The 17,137-nt window shown below is 35.7% G+C and overlaps 2 protein-coding genes across 2 annotated transcripts in view; one reads left to right on the forward strand and one right to left on the reverse strand.

The window, feature by feature from the left end:
- The window catches only part of tmprss2 (transmembrane serine protease 2), a 226,717-nt gene that overhangs the window by 166,988 nt on the left and 42,592 nt on the right, over positions 1–17,137 (forward strand). The gene's annotated exons all lie outside the window — the stretch shown is intronic.
- bace2 (beta-secretase 2) overlaps positions 917–17,137 on the reverse strand; it is a 60,581-nt gene continuing 44,360 nt past the window's right edge. The window contains exons 4-9 of the mRNA XM_028800179.2: positions 15,891–16,022; positions 9,977–10,111; positions 6,532–6,633; positions 5,832–5,981; positions 2,811–2,979; positions 917–2,256 (exon numbers count right to left, since the gene is read on the reverse strand). Of these exons, the coding sequence (XP_028656012.1) occupies positions 2,009–2,256; positions 2,811–2,979; positions 5,832–5,981; positions 6,532–6,633; positions 9,977–10,111; positions 15,891–16,022 (936 nt within the window). The 3' untranslated portion in view covers positions 917–2,008. The remainder of the gene's footprint in view (positions 2,257–2,810; positions 2,980–5,831; positions 5,982–6,531; positions 6,634–9,976; positions 10,112–15,890; positions 16,023–17,137) is intronic.

Below are 17,137 nucleotides of genomic sequence, written 5' to 3' on the forward strand. Positions count from 1 at the left end.
TGTCTCACTGGTAAACTAATGGAAGCAGTTATTAAGAAAAAGAGCAACACGCCAAGTACAGATGGGGGGTTGTTATGTTTCAACAATATGCTAGAAATGTAGGACGATACAAGAAAATCTTTTAGCAGACGGATAACATGATGTCATTTGATTACCACATACTGTAACAAGGGGTAACAGAAGAAGAAGAAAAAACTCAAAGTTCACTTTACTGTATATATAGATGTAAAACTGGCTCAAATGAGAAAAGTAACACAATGGAATCCTATCAAAATTCAGCATGTGTAATCCAACCATTCCCATCATAAAAACAAATCTTAGCTTGGGAAGGGCCATTAATATTTATTGAACATATCTTGTTTCACAAAATTTTACATGACATTGTGCAGATTATAATCAAGTCTAGCCTAATAATATAATTATTCGTACTGCACAGTGTCTGGTTTCCTTTAGTTATGTTGCTGGTGTGAAGGTGATTTTTCCCCCAATTATTTTCTTCCTCCACAACGGCAGTTTTCCTAGTTAAGATATGTCTTGTTATCCATTTCTGACATTCATGATTTTTTTTTTTAGTCTGTTAGGGAGAACATTCAAATGCTGGCCATGACTACTGACTATTAGCTCAAGGCTACACAGACCAATTTTCATCTCAGTCATCATCTGTGTGGAGTCGGTTGTTACAGGGTACTCCAGCTTCTACGCACACATCTCAGATTTACATTCTACAATAACTTATGAGGCTTAACTGCCTGGCTTGGCCCCGAAGGACTCGTTCCTTTATTTTCTGTAGTGCTACTGAAATATTTCGACTAGAGAAAATATGCCAACAAGATGGAAAGACTGACTTATATTGGTACTTGTAACTAAATAAAATGTGACAGATGAGACAATTCTTTAAAATAAATTCCTTTAGCACTGCAGGTTTTCTTTCTTTTATTGCAGCAAGATTAAACTACCACCAATATTTTATATGGAAACTCATTACATTGCCTTAGACACTTTATACTTATCACATAAAAGTATATTATTTTACACTGAAAATTTAACACATTTCAAACAGTAATTAAACTTTAATAACAAAATGTTTACTTCATAATAAAAATTAAGACACATAGGTTAAAAAACAAACATGGCTGCATCATCAAATATATTAATTTAGGATATACGACTATTCTAAATGTAGGTTTCTCAACTGTGCATTTATTTTTCTTTTGATTTGGAAAATTACAACCATTTATTTTAACATTTAATAATTCTTTGCTGAAAAATCCTGAGAGAGACCATTCTTTATTAAAAACACAACAGTTGAACAGACAAAAACAATGCAAAATTAAGGTCTCATAAGAATATAACTGGTAAAGAAAATTCTTAAAACTTAGATTATGATTAAGTACTTTACTAAGCTTACATTAACATTATGAGTGATACTTTAAACGGAGGGGCATTCTCTCCCCAAACAGTCATGTATTGTAAATACTAGCAACAGCTTTCAGATGTATTGGTTCCCCTATACAGTCAGCTTTGACATTAAAACCCATAATTTAGAAAGTCACATACCTAAATGTCAGTGAACCCTTTGTATTCTTCTGGTAGCAGCCTTTTACATATTATATTTTTAAAGGGTATACAAATGGAATAAATAACGTTTGAAAATGTATTCTTTACATAAGAACAGAAAATAATTTTAAATGAAACCAACAGAGATGTTGATGAAAGTCGGTCAAGGTCATTGTTAGATCTACCCAAAAAAAGATATCTGCTATGCTGAATAGTCTGGTACCAACTCTTAATCCATTTCAGGTTACACGCAAGATGCTTTTTTCAAATTAAACACTCCACACTCAGCCAAAAGCTCGCAGTCATCCCAGGCTGATTTGAGGTTAACTGTATCTCCTTCAGTTTCTCACACAGAGTTTATGGTAATTTCTGTTTTCATATTGCACTTAATGATTTCTCATATACAAATGTTCAGTGTTTGGCCTGTATTTCATTTAATCACATGAACTAATTACTTAAAGCGGTTCTGAATTAGAGAAGATTTATCATTGACTCCATCTGAACCTCTACAACACTTATGACATGGCACTAACAGTACAATAATTAGAATGAGAAGAATGAACGCGCATACTCCCATTAGGGCATAAGAGATGAACCACAGAAGTGGCTCACGCAGCATTGGCACAGTAGCACAATTGCCAGAAACATCAGAGGTCACAAAGGGCCCTGCAATCTCAGACTGAGGGGTTCCACCATTTCCTGTCAAATAAAAATAAAACAATCAATTTTTCCAGAAAAATCAATCATACATTTAGTCATACTTTTGAGGAGAAGTCTAAAATTATCTTTAGCAGTGGACAAAAACCAGAAATAGATTTTGCCTTAAATTTATTGGACAGAAGAGAATGCTATATGCCTTTCCCATTCCACCTCCATTGCTGCAGATATTCTTCACCCCAATATATTTCAATCTATCACAGGGTAGGGGGTATAGTGGGCCCTTTGTGTGTTTGTATGTTTTTAGAAGTCTCCTAACTAATAACATTTGTCACAGTTTTAATATATCTGCTTTTCATAATTTTTTTCAACAACTATTTGTACACAAAAAAACGAAATATTAATTCTTTCCCCCTAAATCACCCATTTTTTTTGTTTTCAAATAGTGCTAAATTTTATTATTGGTAAACACAGTCTTGTGCTATCCAGATCAAAGATAATCCAGTAAGGCACCAACACTAAACAATGCATTAATCAATAGAGAAGTTAATTGTATCAGTTATAATAGAAATAAAATACAGTTTAGAAAGCCTTACCTGGACACGTACTAACAGCAAATCCAACCCTTTCTTGGGCACGGTCAAAAATCACATAAAATCCCTCCATAACCGTTGCACCAATCACCATTCCACTGGCAGATGGGGAGATACCAAAGCGGTAACAAGTGAGAGATGGTTGAATTTCTGTAACTACTTGTATGTAGAGCTATATATAAAAAAAAAATTCTTTAAATTAGCATTGCAGTGTCAGAAAATAGTATTTTCTGAATAGACATGCTATGAACACATTAACAATTTTATTTTTCTATGAACACATTAACAATTTCCTTTTTATGGGTTGAGAGCATTGGGATTAACATAATGGCTACACATACAGAGGAGCAGTAATGTAAGTGGATTTTTAAAATTTTACTTAAGGTGAAGTATGAAAAATGGAAACACTTGATAAACTTCATTCCTTTTGTATTCACAAATAAATACGTAAATGGATGCAGAATGACCTTCATCTTTCTCTTTTCTTTATACATCTAATGGGGTATTTGTATGTTGTGTGCATTACTTAATATTAAGAGATTAACAGTGGATTAAGTAAAGTAAACAATAAGATCTGACAAGACCAACTAAGAAAGCATTTATAGCATAGTCTACTATTGTCCTTTATAATAATACGATCATCAGCAAAAAGACTAGCTATTGGCCTAAGAGATTCTCATCACTGGCATTAACTCTTTTTTGAATATTCAACTATTTCTCCATGAGGTGACTAAATCTGACATGATAGAGTAGGGATGTCATCAATGTTTCTATGAATTCAGCCAGTTGAAAATTAATACTGAAGCGTCTATTTCAAACAACAGAATTTGTCAAAGGTTATATTTACTAAAATATCCATACCCTGTATAACACAAAATGCACATTCTTGTTTTCCTTTCAAAATGTACCTATATCTACTCTAATACATAATGCAAACCTTTTTGTGGAAAGAATTCTGAAATAAGTGTTTTATCAAGAAAAGGACAACATTTTTTACTGTTTCAAAGCCAGGGCAGAATCTGCTTTGCTCCTTCTAGACCTTTCTGGATCGGAAGTTGCAATCACCCCAGTCTTCAGAAACTATCACTTTCTATATCAAAATGAATAAGCACATCAACCAACTTAATTGCACAATACCAATATTCATCCATCCATCCACTATCAAACTGGCTATATCCTAACTACAGGGTCACAGGGGTCTGCTGGAGGCGATCCCAGCCAAATAGGGCGCAAGGCAGGAAACAAACCCTGGGCAGGGCACCAGCCCACAGCAGGTTGCGCGCACACACACACACACAAGGGACAATTTAGAATCGCCAATGCACCTAACCTGCATGTCTTTGGACTGTGGGAGGAAACCGGAGTACCCGGAGGAAACCCACGCAGACGCAGGGAGGACCCGGGACGCAAACCTGGGTCTCCCAACTGCAAGGCAGCAGCACTACCCACTGCACCACTGTGTATATGTATGTGTGTATATTATATACAGTATATTTATATACACATACATACACACACACACACACAGAGTATATAAAATATACACACACACACACACACACTCCCACAGTGTCCAACAGAAAATAAGCACATAAAAGATCTAAAAAAAATAAAATGAATTATTATACAAAGGAACAGTCCATCATCATCTTCTCTCAGTCTTGTAATACAATGCTTTAAAGTACAACAGGTTGCCCACAAATCCATAGCAATTAACTTTCTATGACTAAAGTTGAAAAAAAATATCAGCAATGTTATGGATTTTGATGTTGTTTTTAAATTGGTTCACAATATGGATGCTAAACATGCCATCAAGAGAAAATGCACACCAACAAAGCCTTTTAAACTCAAATACAGAATAGGAGTATTTAAGTGGTAACGCAAAAGATAAAAGGTAAGGTACCAGGTATTTTACGACATCCTTTCCTGTTGCCTTAAATGTACAGTGTATTCCAACTAAACCAACACTTAAATTCCTATTTGTGTAATATTGGCACCATCTAGTGCAAAACTAGAGTCACACCACATAGAAAAGGACACCTTAAAAAGATCCTACAAATTGTTTATGGGCCATCATTTTCCCATTGTTATTAAAATGTAAGCATTTTCCTCCTTTAAGCTTTTATTCTGATTTGGCCTCCTCCTGTTTCTGCCAGCCTGTCACTGACTGAGAAGTGCAGATCCTGAAAAAGAGGACCCCAAAAGAGTAATCTTGTGCTAATCTCTCCCACCTCTTTCTTGTTAGAATTTGTTAAAGCAGAAGACTCCCCCAAGTACATCTTTCCCCCACATTAAAGGAAGTCGTTTTATTAATGTTATATTTAGAATTTACATATTATGCTTAAATTGCAGGAGACAATTACTTGGGTTAGCATTTCATATATAATTGCTCTTTTTGACATTTTATTAGGTTGTTGTACCTCACTTTCTATGTCTCACTGTCCCACATAGTTTATATTCTTCACCTTTAATTTGTACAGACTTATGAAAATAATCACTAGACAGTTTTCTCGCTCTTTATTACATATGTAAGGCGTTGGCTCCAAATCCTGCCATTATTTTCTAGATAAACAAATCAGAAATATATAGCCAGTCACCAATTTAAAATTCTTGCTCTAGCATAGCCTTTGGCAGCAATCAATACAAGGTAGAAACAGAAGTACACTTAAAAAAAAATTCAATGTGTTAAAATGAAGCAAGAATAAATTAAACATGTTAAAAAATATACTACCACACTAAACGTACACATACTTATTAGAATATGAGATTTCACAAAGGGAATTGATTTTTTCTTCATCACTACAGTTCTGCTTTCATCTTTCATTTAGTTTCTGCCTAAGAGCATATTTGTGTAGGATTTGTTTTTCCCACATTAAGTGACATCTTTCTCAGCTACTTTGTTTGTTTAGTCTTTCTCATGGTCATTATGTACAGCAACATCCATCCCTTCTGTATGCTTTAACCCCTATACTTTGTGCCACTTTGTACCCAGGCATGCGTGTTGTTTTTAATTTCTTTGCATACCTGTGGAAGAATCGAAATCCTGAAAGACTGGCTAACATTCATGTCTCTTAGGTAAATGGAGATTTTAGGGAAGTAATCCCATGGCATGCTTTGTTTTTCCCAACAGGCCAACTTGTCACCAGTCCAGAAGCCAGCAGGAAACTGTGAAATCTGTCAAGTGGGAAAAGCCAACTTAATTTCAGTTCAAAATTTAGCATACAGTAAAACAGGACAATTTATTTTCTCCTTCTTGTTGACAACTTTATTCATTTTTCTGATGTCTCAACATCTACATTAGGTATACAGATACATTATCTACAGCAAATCTTACAACTCTGACACTGTGTAAATAGAAACTAAAAGCATGTTATTTATATGTTCAGACATTCGTTTAGCAATCTACAGAAGTTTAATACCACTGGGAATTTCCCCTTGGGATTAATAAAGTATCTATCTATCTATCTAGGTAAAAAAATTAAGCAAAATAATTTAAAAAAAGGTAGTCCATTTTCAGCTTCTAATAAATGATAAAAAAATTGTCACATTGAGAGCTGACAAAATTAGAGAGTGTGACAATGTGACTTGCTTAACACAATGATCCCCAGTTCATATTTACTCTTGGAAGGGCAGTGCTACTGCACAAGGCGTTGTTAAAGTCTCCTGTCAAATACCAGAAAATGTAAACACATAAACTCCAACCCACAATTAGAACTCTTCTTACCAAGGATGTACGGATAATGGTATCCACCACAGCATTAAATACATTTCCAGGAAGTCGCAAAAGTGTAGTTCCACTGTCGACAATTGCCTTGTCAGTATTGTACTGAAATAAAAGAAACGCACATCAAAATTCAGTGCCTTTAAGTGCCAAGGCCTCTGCGGAACAAAGCCTCTAATGGAAGTCTATTTGCACTCAAGCATCTGCAAGATTGCCAGCATGTTTCAGGAAAGCTTTTCCTTTCTTTCAAAATGCTTTTCATTAAAAAAAAAAAAAAAAAGTATTTTTTCTTGTCCTTGATGGTAAAGAGACTCTTTGGCCTTGCCTGAATACACATAAGCGAAAGCTGCACGCATTTTGCTCAGGTTGGCATACAGTTTTTAAAACAGAAACCATGACTGATTACATTGTTAGTAGCACTCACACACAAAGTAAGAGATGGCTATCTACACACAAACACATCATCATCTACCATGAGGCCTCTTTTATTTCATTAGAATATAGATGTTACCTGTAAATGTAAAAGCACAGTATTGGTGAGGCATATAAACTCACCTGTTACACCTCACAACACCATAGGGAGTCTCTTTTAGAAAAAAAACCATACAAAAGAATATTTCTAGAAAAATAATGGCATTTTAATAATAAACAAAGAAAGAGTCCATATAATGTGGTCCCAAGCAGCACTTCTTTTCTGCTCCTAAGTAATCGGGAACAGAATGAAAATAAACAAGAAAATTCCATTGGATGTTTAGGAGAACCATTACGGATACAGCTGATAATCATTCAGCATTGAAAATTCTTTTTTCCCTGGAATACCATTTGTCCATTTGCAATATCAAATCATTTTTCTTAGATACCTTACTTTAGCCGATGACCCTTATAAACATGTGTTTACAGTCCATAAAGCACTACCTCTTGTGATAAATCAGTTGATTCAACCAACATTTTGCAGTGCTGAATTTAATAACCCTGATATCCAAAAGAAAACATTCTTATTTTGTAATCATTAACTTATCAAAAATAATAAAAATAGTGATCAGGCCAAAAATTGGTCTTCACACATAAAACACTAACAATATGACTCTGAGGCTTCGATTGACTTGTATTTCTTATATATTCTAATGAAAACTCAGTTAAATTTAATGTTTCACACCTGGCCTCATCTTGTGGGATGGTTCTGAAAACTCTACCTCCAATTATACTTTTGTTTCTTTCCAGCTTCTATATGCTGCTCCATCTCCCTGTATGGAGAGGAAAAAACGCTGCTCCGCTTAAATAAAAAAAAAAAATCAGGTGTTACCTTGGACTTTTGTCTCTGTGCCTGTTTGGGGAGCTGTACGCCCCCAGTATTCGGCTATTTAAAAAATGTTCCTTTAATTTTTTTGATCAGAGTATAGCATCCAGTCAGTGAAACTTCTGGGATATTGATCTGGTCAGTTAAGTAGCAGATGGGGTTGCTAATCCGTTTCAGCTGTTTTAGTGCACCTGTTGTTAATTTCATTAACACCAGAGGGGCAACAATGAGACGACCCCCAAAACAGGAATGGTTTAGCAGGTGGAGGCCACTGACATTTTTCCCTCCTCATCTTTTCTGACTGTTTTTTCACTAGTTTTGCATTTGTCTATGGTCAGTGTCACTACTGGTAGCATGATGCAACACCTGGATCCTACAGAGGTTGCACAGGTAGTCCAACTTCTCCAGAATGGCACATCAATACGTGCTATTGCCAGAAGTTTTGCTGTGTCTCCCAGCACAGTCCCAAGGGCATGGAGGAGATTCCAGGAGACAGGCAGTTACTCTAGGAGAGTTAGACAGGGCCATAGAAGGTCCTTAACCCAACAGCAGGACCTGTATCTGCTCTTTTGGACAAGGAGGAACAGGATGAGCACTGCCAGAGACCTACAAAATGACCTCCAGCAGGCCAATGGTGTGAATGTCTCTGACCAAACAATCAGAAACAGACTTGAGGGTGGCCGGAGGGCCCACCGTCCTCTAGTGGGCCTTGTGCTCACGTGGGGGCCATACAAACTACCGAGTACGATTTTGAGTTGCTGCAATGAATTTGCGGTAAAATTGACTAGCCTGCTTCATCACTTTTTCATTTTGATTTTTGGGGTATCATATTATAAAATATATATTAAAAAAAAGGCTGAAGGAGTTTGTAGTTTGTGTTATCTTTATTTTAAAAAAAAAAAAGTTATTTTATAAGAAAAAATTATGCTTAAACATTTAACTTCTTACATATTAAAATGTGAGATCAAATTCTAATAAAACATATTGGAAGCACAGTAGACATAGAATAGCTGATTGGTAATTATCACTCACAAATGAGCCTGCTCAGTATATGTGGCCTTTAGTTTAGAAAAAGGAAAAAACACTACTAATGAACTGGAAAGAGAGTAAAGTTGCCATAATGTTAATACACAGTTTTACTGCGATTCATGCTTGTGATTATGTCTTGACTATTAAAAAACCATTTCTGTTTATTTGGACTGGTTAGAGAAATGTTTGGGAAATGTTTTATAAAATGCTTAATTCAGAAGCAAAATGAAAAAAATGACAATTTTTAATTTTTTTTATGAGAAAGCTGACACTAATCTTTTCTATTATCTTGTTTGGTTTTATTACGGGCAGCACAGTGGCGCAGTGGGTAGTGCTGCTGCCTCGCAGTTAGGAGACCCGGGTTCGCTTCCTGGATCCTCCCTTCGTGGAGTTTGCATGTTCTCCCCATGTCTGTGTGGGTTTCCTCCAGGTACTCCGGTTTCCTCCCACAGTCCAAAGACATGCAGGTTAGGTGCATTGGCGATTCTAAATTGTCCCAGGTGTGTGCTTAGTGTGTGCTTGGTGTGTGGGTGTGCTGTCTCCCTGCCTGGGGTTTGTTTCCTGCTTTGCGCCCTGTGTTGGCTCCACCAGACCCCCGTGACCCTGTAGTTAGGATATAGCGGGTTGGATAAAGGATGGATGGATGGTTTTATTACTGAATTTTGAAGTAGTTCTACTTTTCTTAAACAGTTTCAGGATTTTTAATTTTTTGGTATATAAGCCGAGAATGAGTTTTCATATTATATTCAACATTTTAATGGTGATGCTCAGTCTTATTTCAAAATGCATTACTTTGTTTGGATTATGATGCACCTTGATTAATGGTTTCACTATTTTTACAGTTATCATTAAACTAAAGGTGTACTTAAGATATCATGCTTCTATTCATTTACTGTACCCATCAAGTCAAATTTGATAATTGCAAATGTACCCTAAATTTTATCAATCAGGTCTATGAAATCTTATGTGAAATTGTATTGTACAAATAATAAGACACGGAATTAGTGAATAGTAAAGTATAATTGTTTAAAATTAAATTGTTTACGATACCTGTCCCGAACAAACAGTAAAGAATTAGGAAATGCACAAATACTCAACAAAGCTATCTGACCCAATTCTTACCTCTCTGCAGTCCAGATTCAAATTTTGATCTCCTACTTCCAACTTCAAAACTTCAACTTGATAATACCACTGTTCCTTTATTGGGGTGTACCAGACAGCTCCTGTGTATAACGTAGGCTCTATTCCTCCCATAATCTTTAAAAATAAATAAATTGCAAAAAATAAGAACAAATTTTTTTTAATGTTAAAAAGTTATTTATACAAACTAACACTAATTTGACTAGGTGCCAACCCCCATTAAGTTTCAATATTGGTATTTACTTATCAGAGCAACATTTCTAAGAAAATCAGTATCCCTTGAAGCTCGTTTTTTTTTTTTTTTTTTTAGTGCATTCATTTAAACAGAAATGCCAAATTCAACACTAGAAAATAGGAGTGGGTGGTATGACCAAAATTTTGTATCACGGTATTTTTCTAAATTATCCCGGTTTCATGGTATTTGACGGTATTTTTTTCCCATGCATGAGTGGATGTTAACCACATTTTCCACTGCAATTACTGCAGTAGACTGGCTAAGAATAACCTATTCCACTGTCATGAGCATTGTACATTGTACAAAAAAAACATTTTAATGTGTACAAAAGTGTTAATACAGGTTTGAATGGTCCCATAAAGTGATGGTTTTCAAGGGGGTGGCACTAATGAAGAGAAGGAATCACATTGCATGACAGATGCAGTCAAAATATAGAACCTTTTTATTGAACAAATTTTGCAAACAACTATTTTGACAACATTTTTTCAACCATCCCATCATTAAACTGCATAATATTTAAACTAATAAATAATAACAATAAAATAAATAATAGTTCAACTTCCAGTAATAATAACAATCAAATAAATAGTGCAAATTCCAGTAATAATACTATTACTTCAAAGCTTCAAGCCCAGATACATTATACAGTATTCAAGTATTGAGAAAAAAAAAGTGAATGTGTATTCACACATTTGAACAGAATGAACAAGGCACTTATGTAAATCTTAGCCATTACAAATTCTGGGCAAGGAAAACCAGACGGTCAACAATATCTGGTTTGAGTACTGCCCTGTGGCACGTGACAATGTTCCCACCAGTACTGAAAGCTCTTTCAGTACGTGTTCAGCACCACAATCAGCTGGGGTCAGATCAGCTGATCCCGGTACCACACTTTCATTTTTGATCTCCATCTCAGTGTTTCTCAAACTCGGTCCTGGGGACCCACTGTGGCTACAGGTTTTTGTTCCAACCAGATTCCTAATCAGTGACAACACCTGATAACACTGAGCTCATTTAATTAGCTGGTATTTTTTTTTCTTTTATTCGACATTCAGAAAAGTATGTTGTTTCACATTTATAAGACATTTATAAAATTTCTGCTTTTGCTATAGATTTAAATGCTTAACTTTCTTTTGTTGATTTCATTATACTTTGCCCTTTCTCTGTGCAGTTTTTTCCCCCTTCGTTGTATCTTAATAATGACAACTTAAAACGAGCAGATCAGACACGCTGACAAACAACACACTGAATAATCAAAGGCTGCAACTACTTTAGCGTCACACCCACTAATTAGTAAATAATGGATTAATTAAACAATTAGAACACCTTGAAAAGTAGAATGAAAATCAAGATGAAAATACTGTTAAAAAGAAAAAAAAAATACATTATTCCTATATAACTGCTTGGTACATTTTAATATTTTTTTTTTTTTTTTTTTTAGCAAACTTAGTTTTCTAATTAATATATTGTTCCCTAAATACAGAACTTGGGAAATATCAGTTCACTTAATTAGCCCAGGAGTTCAATTAAAAACAGAAGCTGATTGGAACAAAAACCTGCAGCGACAGGGGGTCCCCAGGACCGACGTTGAGAACCCCTGATTCTATATGATCACTTGCATCAAAATCGGAGTCTCAAACGATAGCTAGCTAGACTGAGGCATCTCACAACGTGGGAGTTTCCGACAACGTATCGTAATGCATCGATCGGCCCACAGAAAAGTTTGTTTGCCGCGCCATCTTGAAAATATATATTTTACACAATTTTATATAAATTATCGTCTCGCTTTCAACATCATAACTTCGAAAAATCTAAGTTGAACCATCGTAAGTAGGGGACTGACTACCTGTATTGACTGATAATAGAGATAACAGAACATTGCTTAGCCTATTTTTAACCGGTGTTGCGGTATGAGAAAAATCCATATCATAACAAAAATAAAAAACGGTTTTTGGTATGAACCGGTATACCACCCAGCACTACTAGAAAATATTTAATTCTAAATATGCTCCTTAGAATGGTGAGTCTTGATATCTAATGTTATAGTGTATGTACCAAAAATACAAAGAAAGACAAATGAGAAAGCAGTCTAAAGTAAGTTCATATCGTATCTGCCAAGCAGAAACACTGCTTTATATACATGTATTTTAATAGATACAACTTTACCATCCATTTTCACAACATGCAATCTCAACTGAAAGGCTGTATGGACCCGGTCCTTTTCTGACATCAGGTAGAAGACAGGAACCAACTCAGGATCAACAGCAGGGCATCACCAGAAAGCATTAAGGTACTAGTGCTAACCTAGTATTATATCATGTCAGGTTAAACTCTCTCCCAGCTCACTGTTCCAATGTGCCGGACTGTTAAGACACTGTGTGTGCCCAGTTATACTTCATATAACATTTAAAATGAACAAAGAAGCCAAAATGAAATGGGGCTCAAAAGTAATAGTTAAAATTTAATTTTGTTTCTAACCATTCAATAATTGCTTCCACATTACTGTATATATCAGCTACATTAACACTAGAAGTGCCCCAGAAGGCAATGGGTGACATACTGATTAAATTATTAAAAATTTAAACACGTGTGTCATGCTTCTTTCCTTCCTTGTTTTTATCTAAATATTTGTAATGCAAATTCCCACATTGTTGTATCGCTAAAGTGTACTCAGAAAATGTAACTAATGATACTTTTCCTCTTGTCTTGTCACTAACCACTATATTGCAATCCTTTCTGATTTCTAAAGGAACCAAATCACTTTCCCCTCTCCTCTTCAATATCCCTCTTGAGCCTTTAGTTATTGTTATTGCTGAATCAAATCTAATCTTCCCTATAACCCTATATGACACTCACCACAAAGTCAAATTTTATCTCAACAGTTTCCTGCTTTTTCTCAGTGATGCCCCATTTAATTCCTCATACAGGATTGTCCTTAAATTACTTGTCTCATGCAAGTCTGTGCATGATTAAAAAATCAATTGGTTCAAGTTGGCTTTTCATCCATCCATCCATTTTCCAACCCGCTGAATCCAAACACAGGGTCACGGGGGTCTGCTGGAGCCAATCCCAGCCAACACAGGGCACAAGGCAGGAACCAATCCTGGGCAGGGTGCCAACCCACCGCAGGACACACACAAACACACCCACACACCCACACACCAAGCACACACTAGGGCCAATTTAGAATCACCAATCCACCTAACCTGCATGTCTTTGGACTGTGGGAGGAAACCAGAGCGCCCGGAGGAAACCCACGTAGACACGGGGAGAACATGCAAACTCCACGCAGGGAGAACCCGGGAAGCGAACCCAGGTCCCCAGGTCCAGTAGTCATTCCTATTCATCCTTAGCTCTTCCACTTTCAAAGCTTATCAAATACCCGGATATTGATATCCCTCTCCCCTTCATGATACAGCTTCATTAAATTAATGAATTCATCTTCCCAATAACCAGCCATGTGTAAACGTCATGTTAGAATGTTATCCTTTGAATTTTTCCAAATAAAGTAAGCTGTATACTCTAGACTTAGTGTTCCAGGACAACCACACATTCATCTGCCCGTTATCTCCATGGACAGGGAAACTCTTCAAACCTCTAGTTCTCAGCTTTAGTAAGAAAGCCAACAATTTCAATCTTCTCTATTCTGCTCTGCCTCAGTTATTTTTATATTTTTTAAATTTCAGCTATTTATGTGTTTAAATACTTTGTCCATCCCATCATAGTCCAATTTCCACTATGTCTTTGTTTGGATGCTTACACTATTACTTAAACTCACTTGCACCTGTTTTTCTTTGGCAGAAACATAAACCACAAGGCATCAAAATGCTGACAGAAAAGGTTTATCGAACAACACTATTTTTTTTTTTTTAATTGTTATTTCTGCAAGGCTTGCATGTATCCAGTCAGCCTACTGTATACTTCACAGCTAGTAGTTGTATAATGCCTTGAAAATGTATTTGGCCTTTTAAATCATTTTCACAAAGAATTTTTCTAGCTGTCCGGCAAAACAAGGTACATTGTGCTAAATCAAAACAACAGTGAAAATCTTTGAACATTTTTCAAAAAAGAAAAAAAGTATTGTGAGATTTTAAAAAGTATTCATACCCTTTGTAAACATACGGTCCAATGTATTACTTTAATAATTCACCTGATTTGTTAATGTTTTCTACCTGTGTAGGAAATAGCTAGATGATGGCCTTTTAATTAACTTAAGAGGGTAAATACTTCACTGAGGTTCAACAGTACGGTAGTGATTTTCCACAAAAAGCAAAACTATTAAGAGAAAAGGGCATTCAAAACAAGTCAGAGATATAATTATACACAAGCACAGATTTGGGAAATAGTACAAGACCATGACAAAAACACTGAGCATTCCTTGGATGTCAGCGCAGTTCACCATACAGAAATAGGAAAAATATGAGGCTACAGCTATGCTGTCTAGGTCAGGCTCTCCCTCTGAACTTAATGACTGAACAATGACTGGCAATTCAAGAGAACCTACTGTAGCACCAATTGTCAATCTGACTAAGCTGCAGGTGTCAGTGAATGCAATGACAGGAGGCTCACAGCTTAACAATCTCTATGGTATTTCACGAAAAGAGTTTTTATGGAAAAGTGGCAAGGAAGGAAGAAATAAAACAAAAAACAAATACACCAGGTTCCTACTTATAATAAACTGGAAAAGCCTCCCTTGAAAGATACTGCAAGGATGTGGCAAAAGTCTTGTGGTCTGACTGAACTAAAGTGGACATTCTCTGGCATAAATTTACTTCTAAACTAGTGATGCCAGGTAACACCATCACCATTATAAAATGTGATGGCGGTAGTAGCATTATGTTTTGAGGATAGCTGGGACTAGCCATCTGGTCAGGAAGGGAAGATGAACGTTGCATGATACAGACAGATCCAAGTGGAAAATCTAATCACATAAACTGGCAAGTTTATCTTTCAACAGGACAATGATGCAAAGCATATTTCCAGAGTAATAGTGAAATAGAATAAAAAGGAGAAAAGTGATATCCTTGAGTGGCCCAATCAAGAGTTCTAACCTTAACCTCATCGAACATCTGTGGAAAGACCAAAACATTTCTGTTAACCGCTGCTCCCCATCTAACCTGGCAGAAGTTGAACAATTTTGCAAGAAGAAATGGGCAGATTGACCTCTGAGTGGTGGTTCAACCAGGTAATGGACAAAGAGGATTAATACTTAAAAATTGCTGCTATTTATTTATAAGTAAATACTCCCAGTTATACTGATCAAAATCCCATGCTGCAATCGTTTATTTAAAAAAAAAAAAAAAAAAAAAAAAGGGGGTCTGGGGGCTGAATACTAATAGTGAATAGTAACAGTGGCAAGACCCTACATTTGCCACCTAAAAGTACATGAATAAGACTTTGCCATTTCCTGCACGATGCAGACAATTGTTCAGTGCATATCCTGCAAAGGTGTATGGTTTTCTCTTACTCTCTGGAAAATTACTTTAAGTAAAGCTAAATAAAAACATGGCTAGAAATTGAAATTGCTGAAGAGCTATAAACATTACAGTGAAAAAGAAGCAAAAATATTAAGAGAAACCTCTCTAAAAATGTACATACCAAAATTATTCAAGACTAATCCTTAATTTATCAAGGATCCTATGAAGTCTACATTTGTCTTACCAGACTTCCTCCTAAAGGGTCAGTAGAAATTGATGAGGTGGTTTCTGCTCCGCACATCTGTAGGGAGAAAATGTTTGGAATCCCTGTTTGATTGACGAGAGAGTCAAAGAAAGGCTCAACTGAGCTGTCAGGCTGAAATAAAAACAGTATCAGTTAGTAATGCCGTATCGTCAATTATGCTTCTATTGTTTAGTGTACCACACCTCAACTACTTTCACGTACAGCAATAGGGACAAAGTTACTAAAGAAATAGGACAGGAAAAAATGTTTTAAAAAATACACTGAACTCGCTTTGTTCCATCAATAGTATAAAAAGCACTACTGGTTTTCACTGGAGAAGCAAGGGCACTGGCTGTGCAAAACAAGGTGCTGTTGTAGAAGTCAGATTTCCAGTTGATCTTCGGGTTTATGCAGGGTTAGTCTAAATACAAAGTTTATTTCAACTACAATAACTAGACTATCACATATAAATTTGAAGTTAAAATAGATATAAATGTATTTTATATACCCATTTAATATTTAAAATTCAAAGTTTCAAAACTCATCTCCATGTTATTGCAGTTAACATATTTTGTCATTTGATGGAGAACCAATCTGTGTGGTGGGATACAAAAATCAGGTTTGGGCTGTAGGCAAACGTTATGTGAAGATGTCACTAATGACCATTTACACAAAAAGATAACAAAACAAATATAAAAATTATGATAAATTAATTTTCTTAATCACAAAATGTCACTATGCCAATTCCCCTTATGGAATGATTGACAGCTTTTACAACATGAGAATCATTTTACATGAAACCTACATAAAGCATACATTTACTGATTTTCTCCTGCCACCTTGAATTTTATACATCATCCCTTGATGCTTCAAATCCTCATAAATTTTCGTGGCACCTCCTTTAATTCTCTGCCAGATGCACTTTGGATATGCCAGATCTCCAAACAAACACCGAACAAACAAAATTACATTCGCTATTTGTTTATCTGAAAAATGTCCAAAGTATTCAAAATCGCATTTATATGATGGAGAAATTTCAGTTGGAGGTGCCAATTTCATAAGAGATAGCACTAGCAAAAACAGAGAACTAGATTCCATCTATTCAGACTTTTTAATTGGTTAGCTTGCATTTTACTAGTAATAAAAAAAAATGAGGACATAATTTGCCCATTGCAAAACATCTTTTACTGCATATTTTAATCTACAAAGACACAAAGCATCTCAATGAATATATAAGAGCTTTGAAG

Source organism: Erpetoichthys calabaricus, chromosome 4 (assembly GCF_900747795.2).
Source record: "Erpetoichthys calabaricus chromosome 4, fErpCal1.3, whole genome shotgun sequence".
Classification (NCBI taxonomy): Eukaryota; Metazoa; Chordata; class Cladistia; order Polypteriformes; family Polypteridae; genus Erpetoichthys; species Erpetoichthys calabaricus.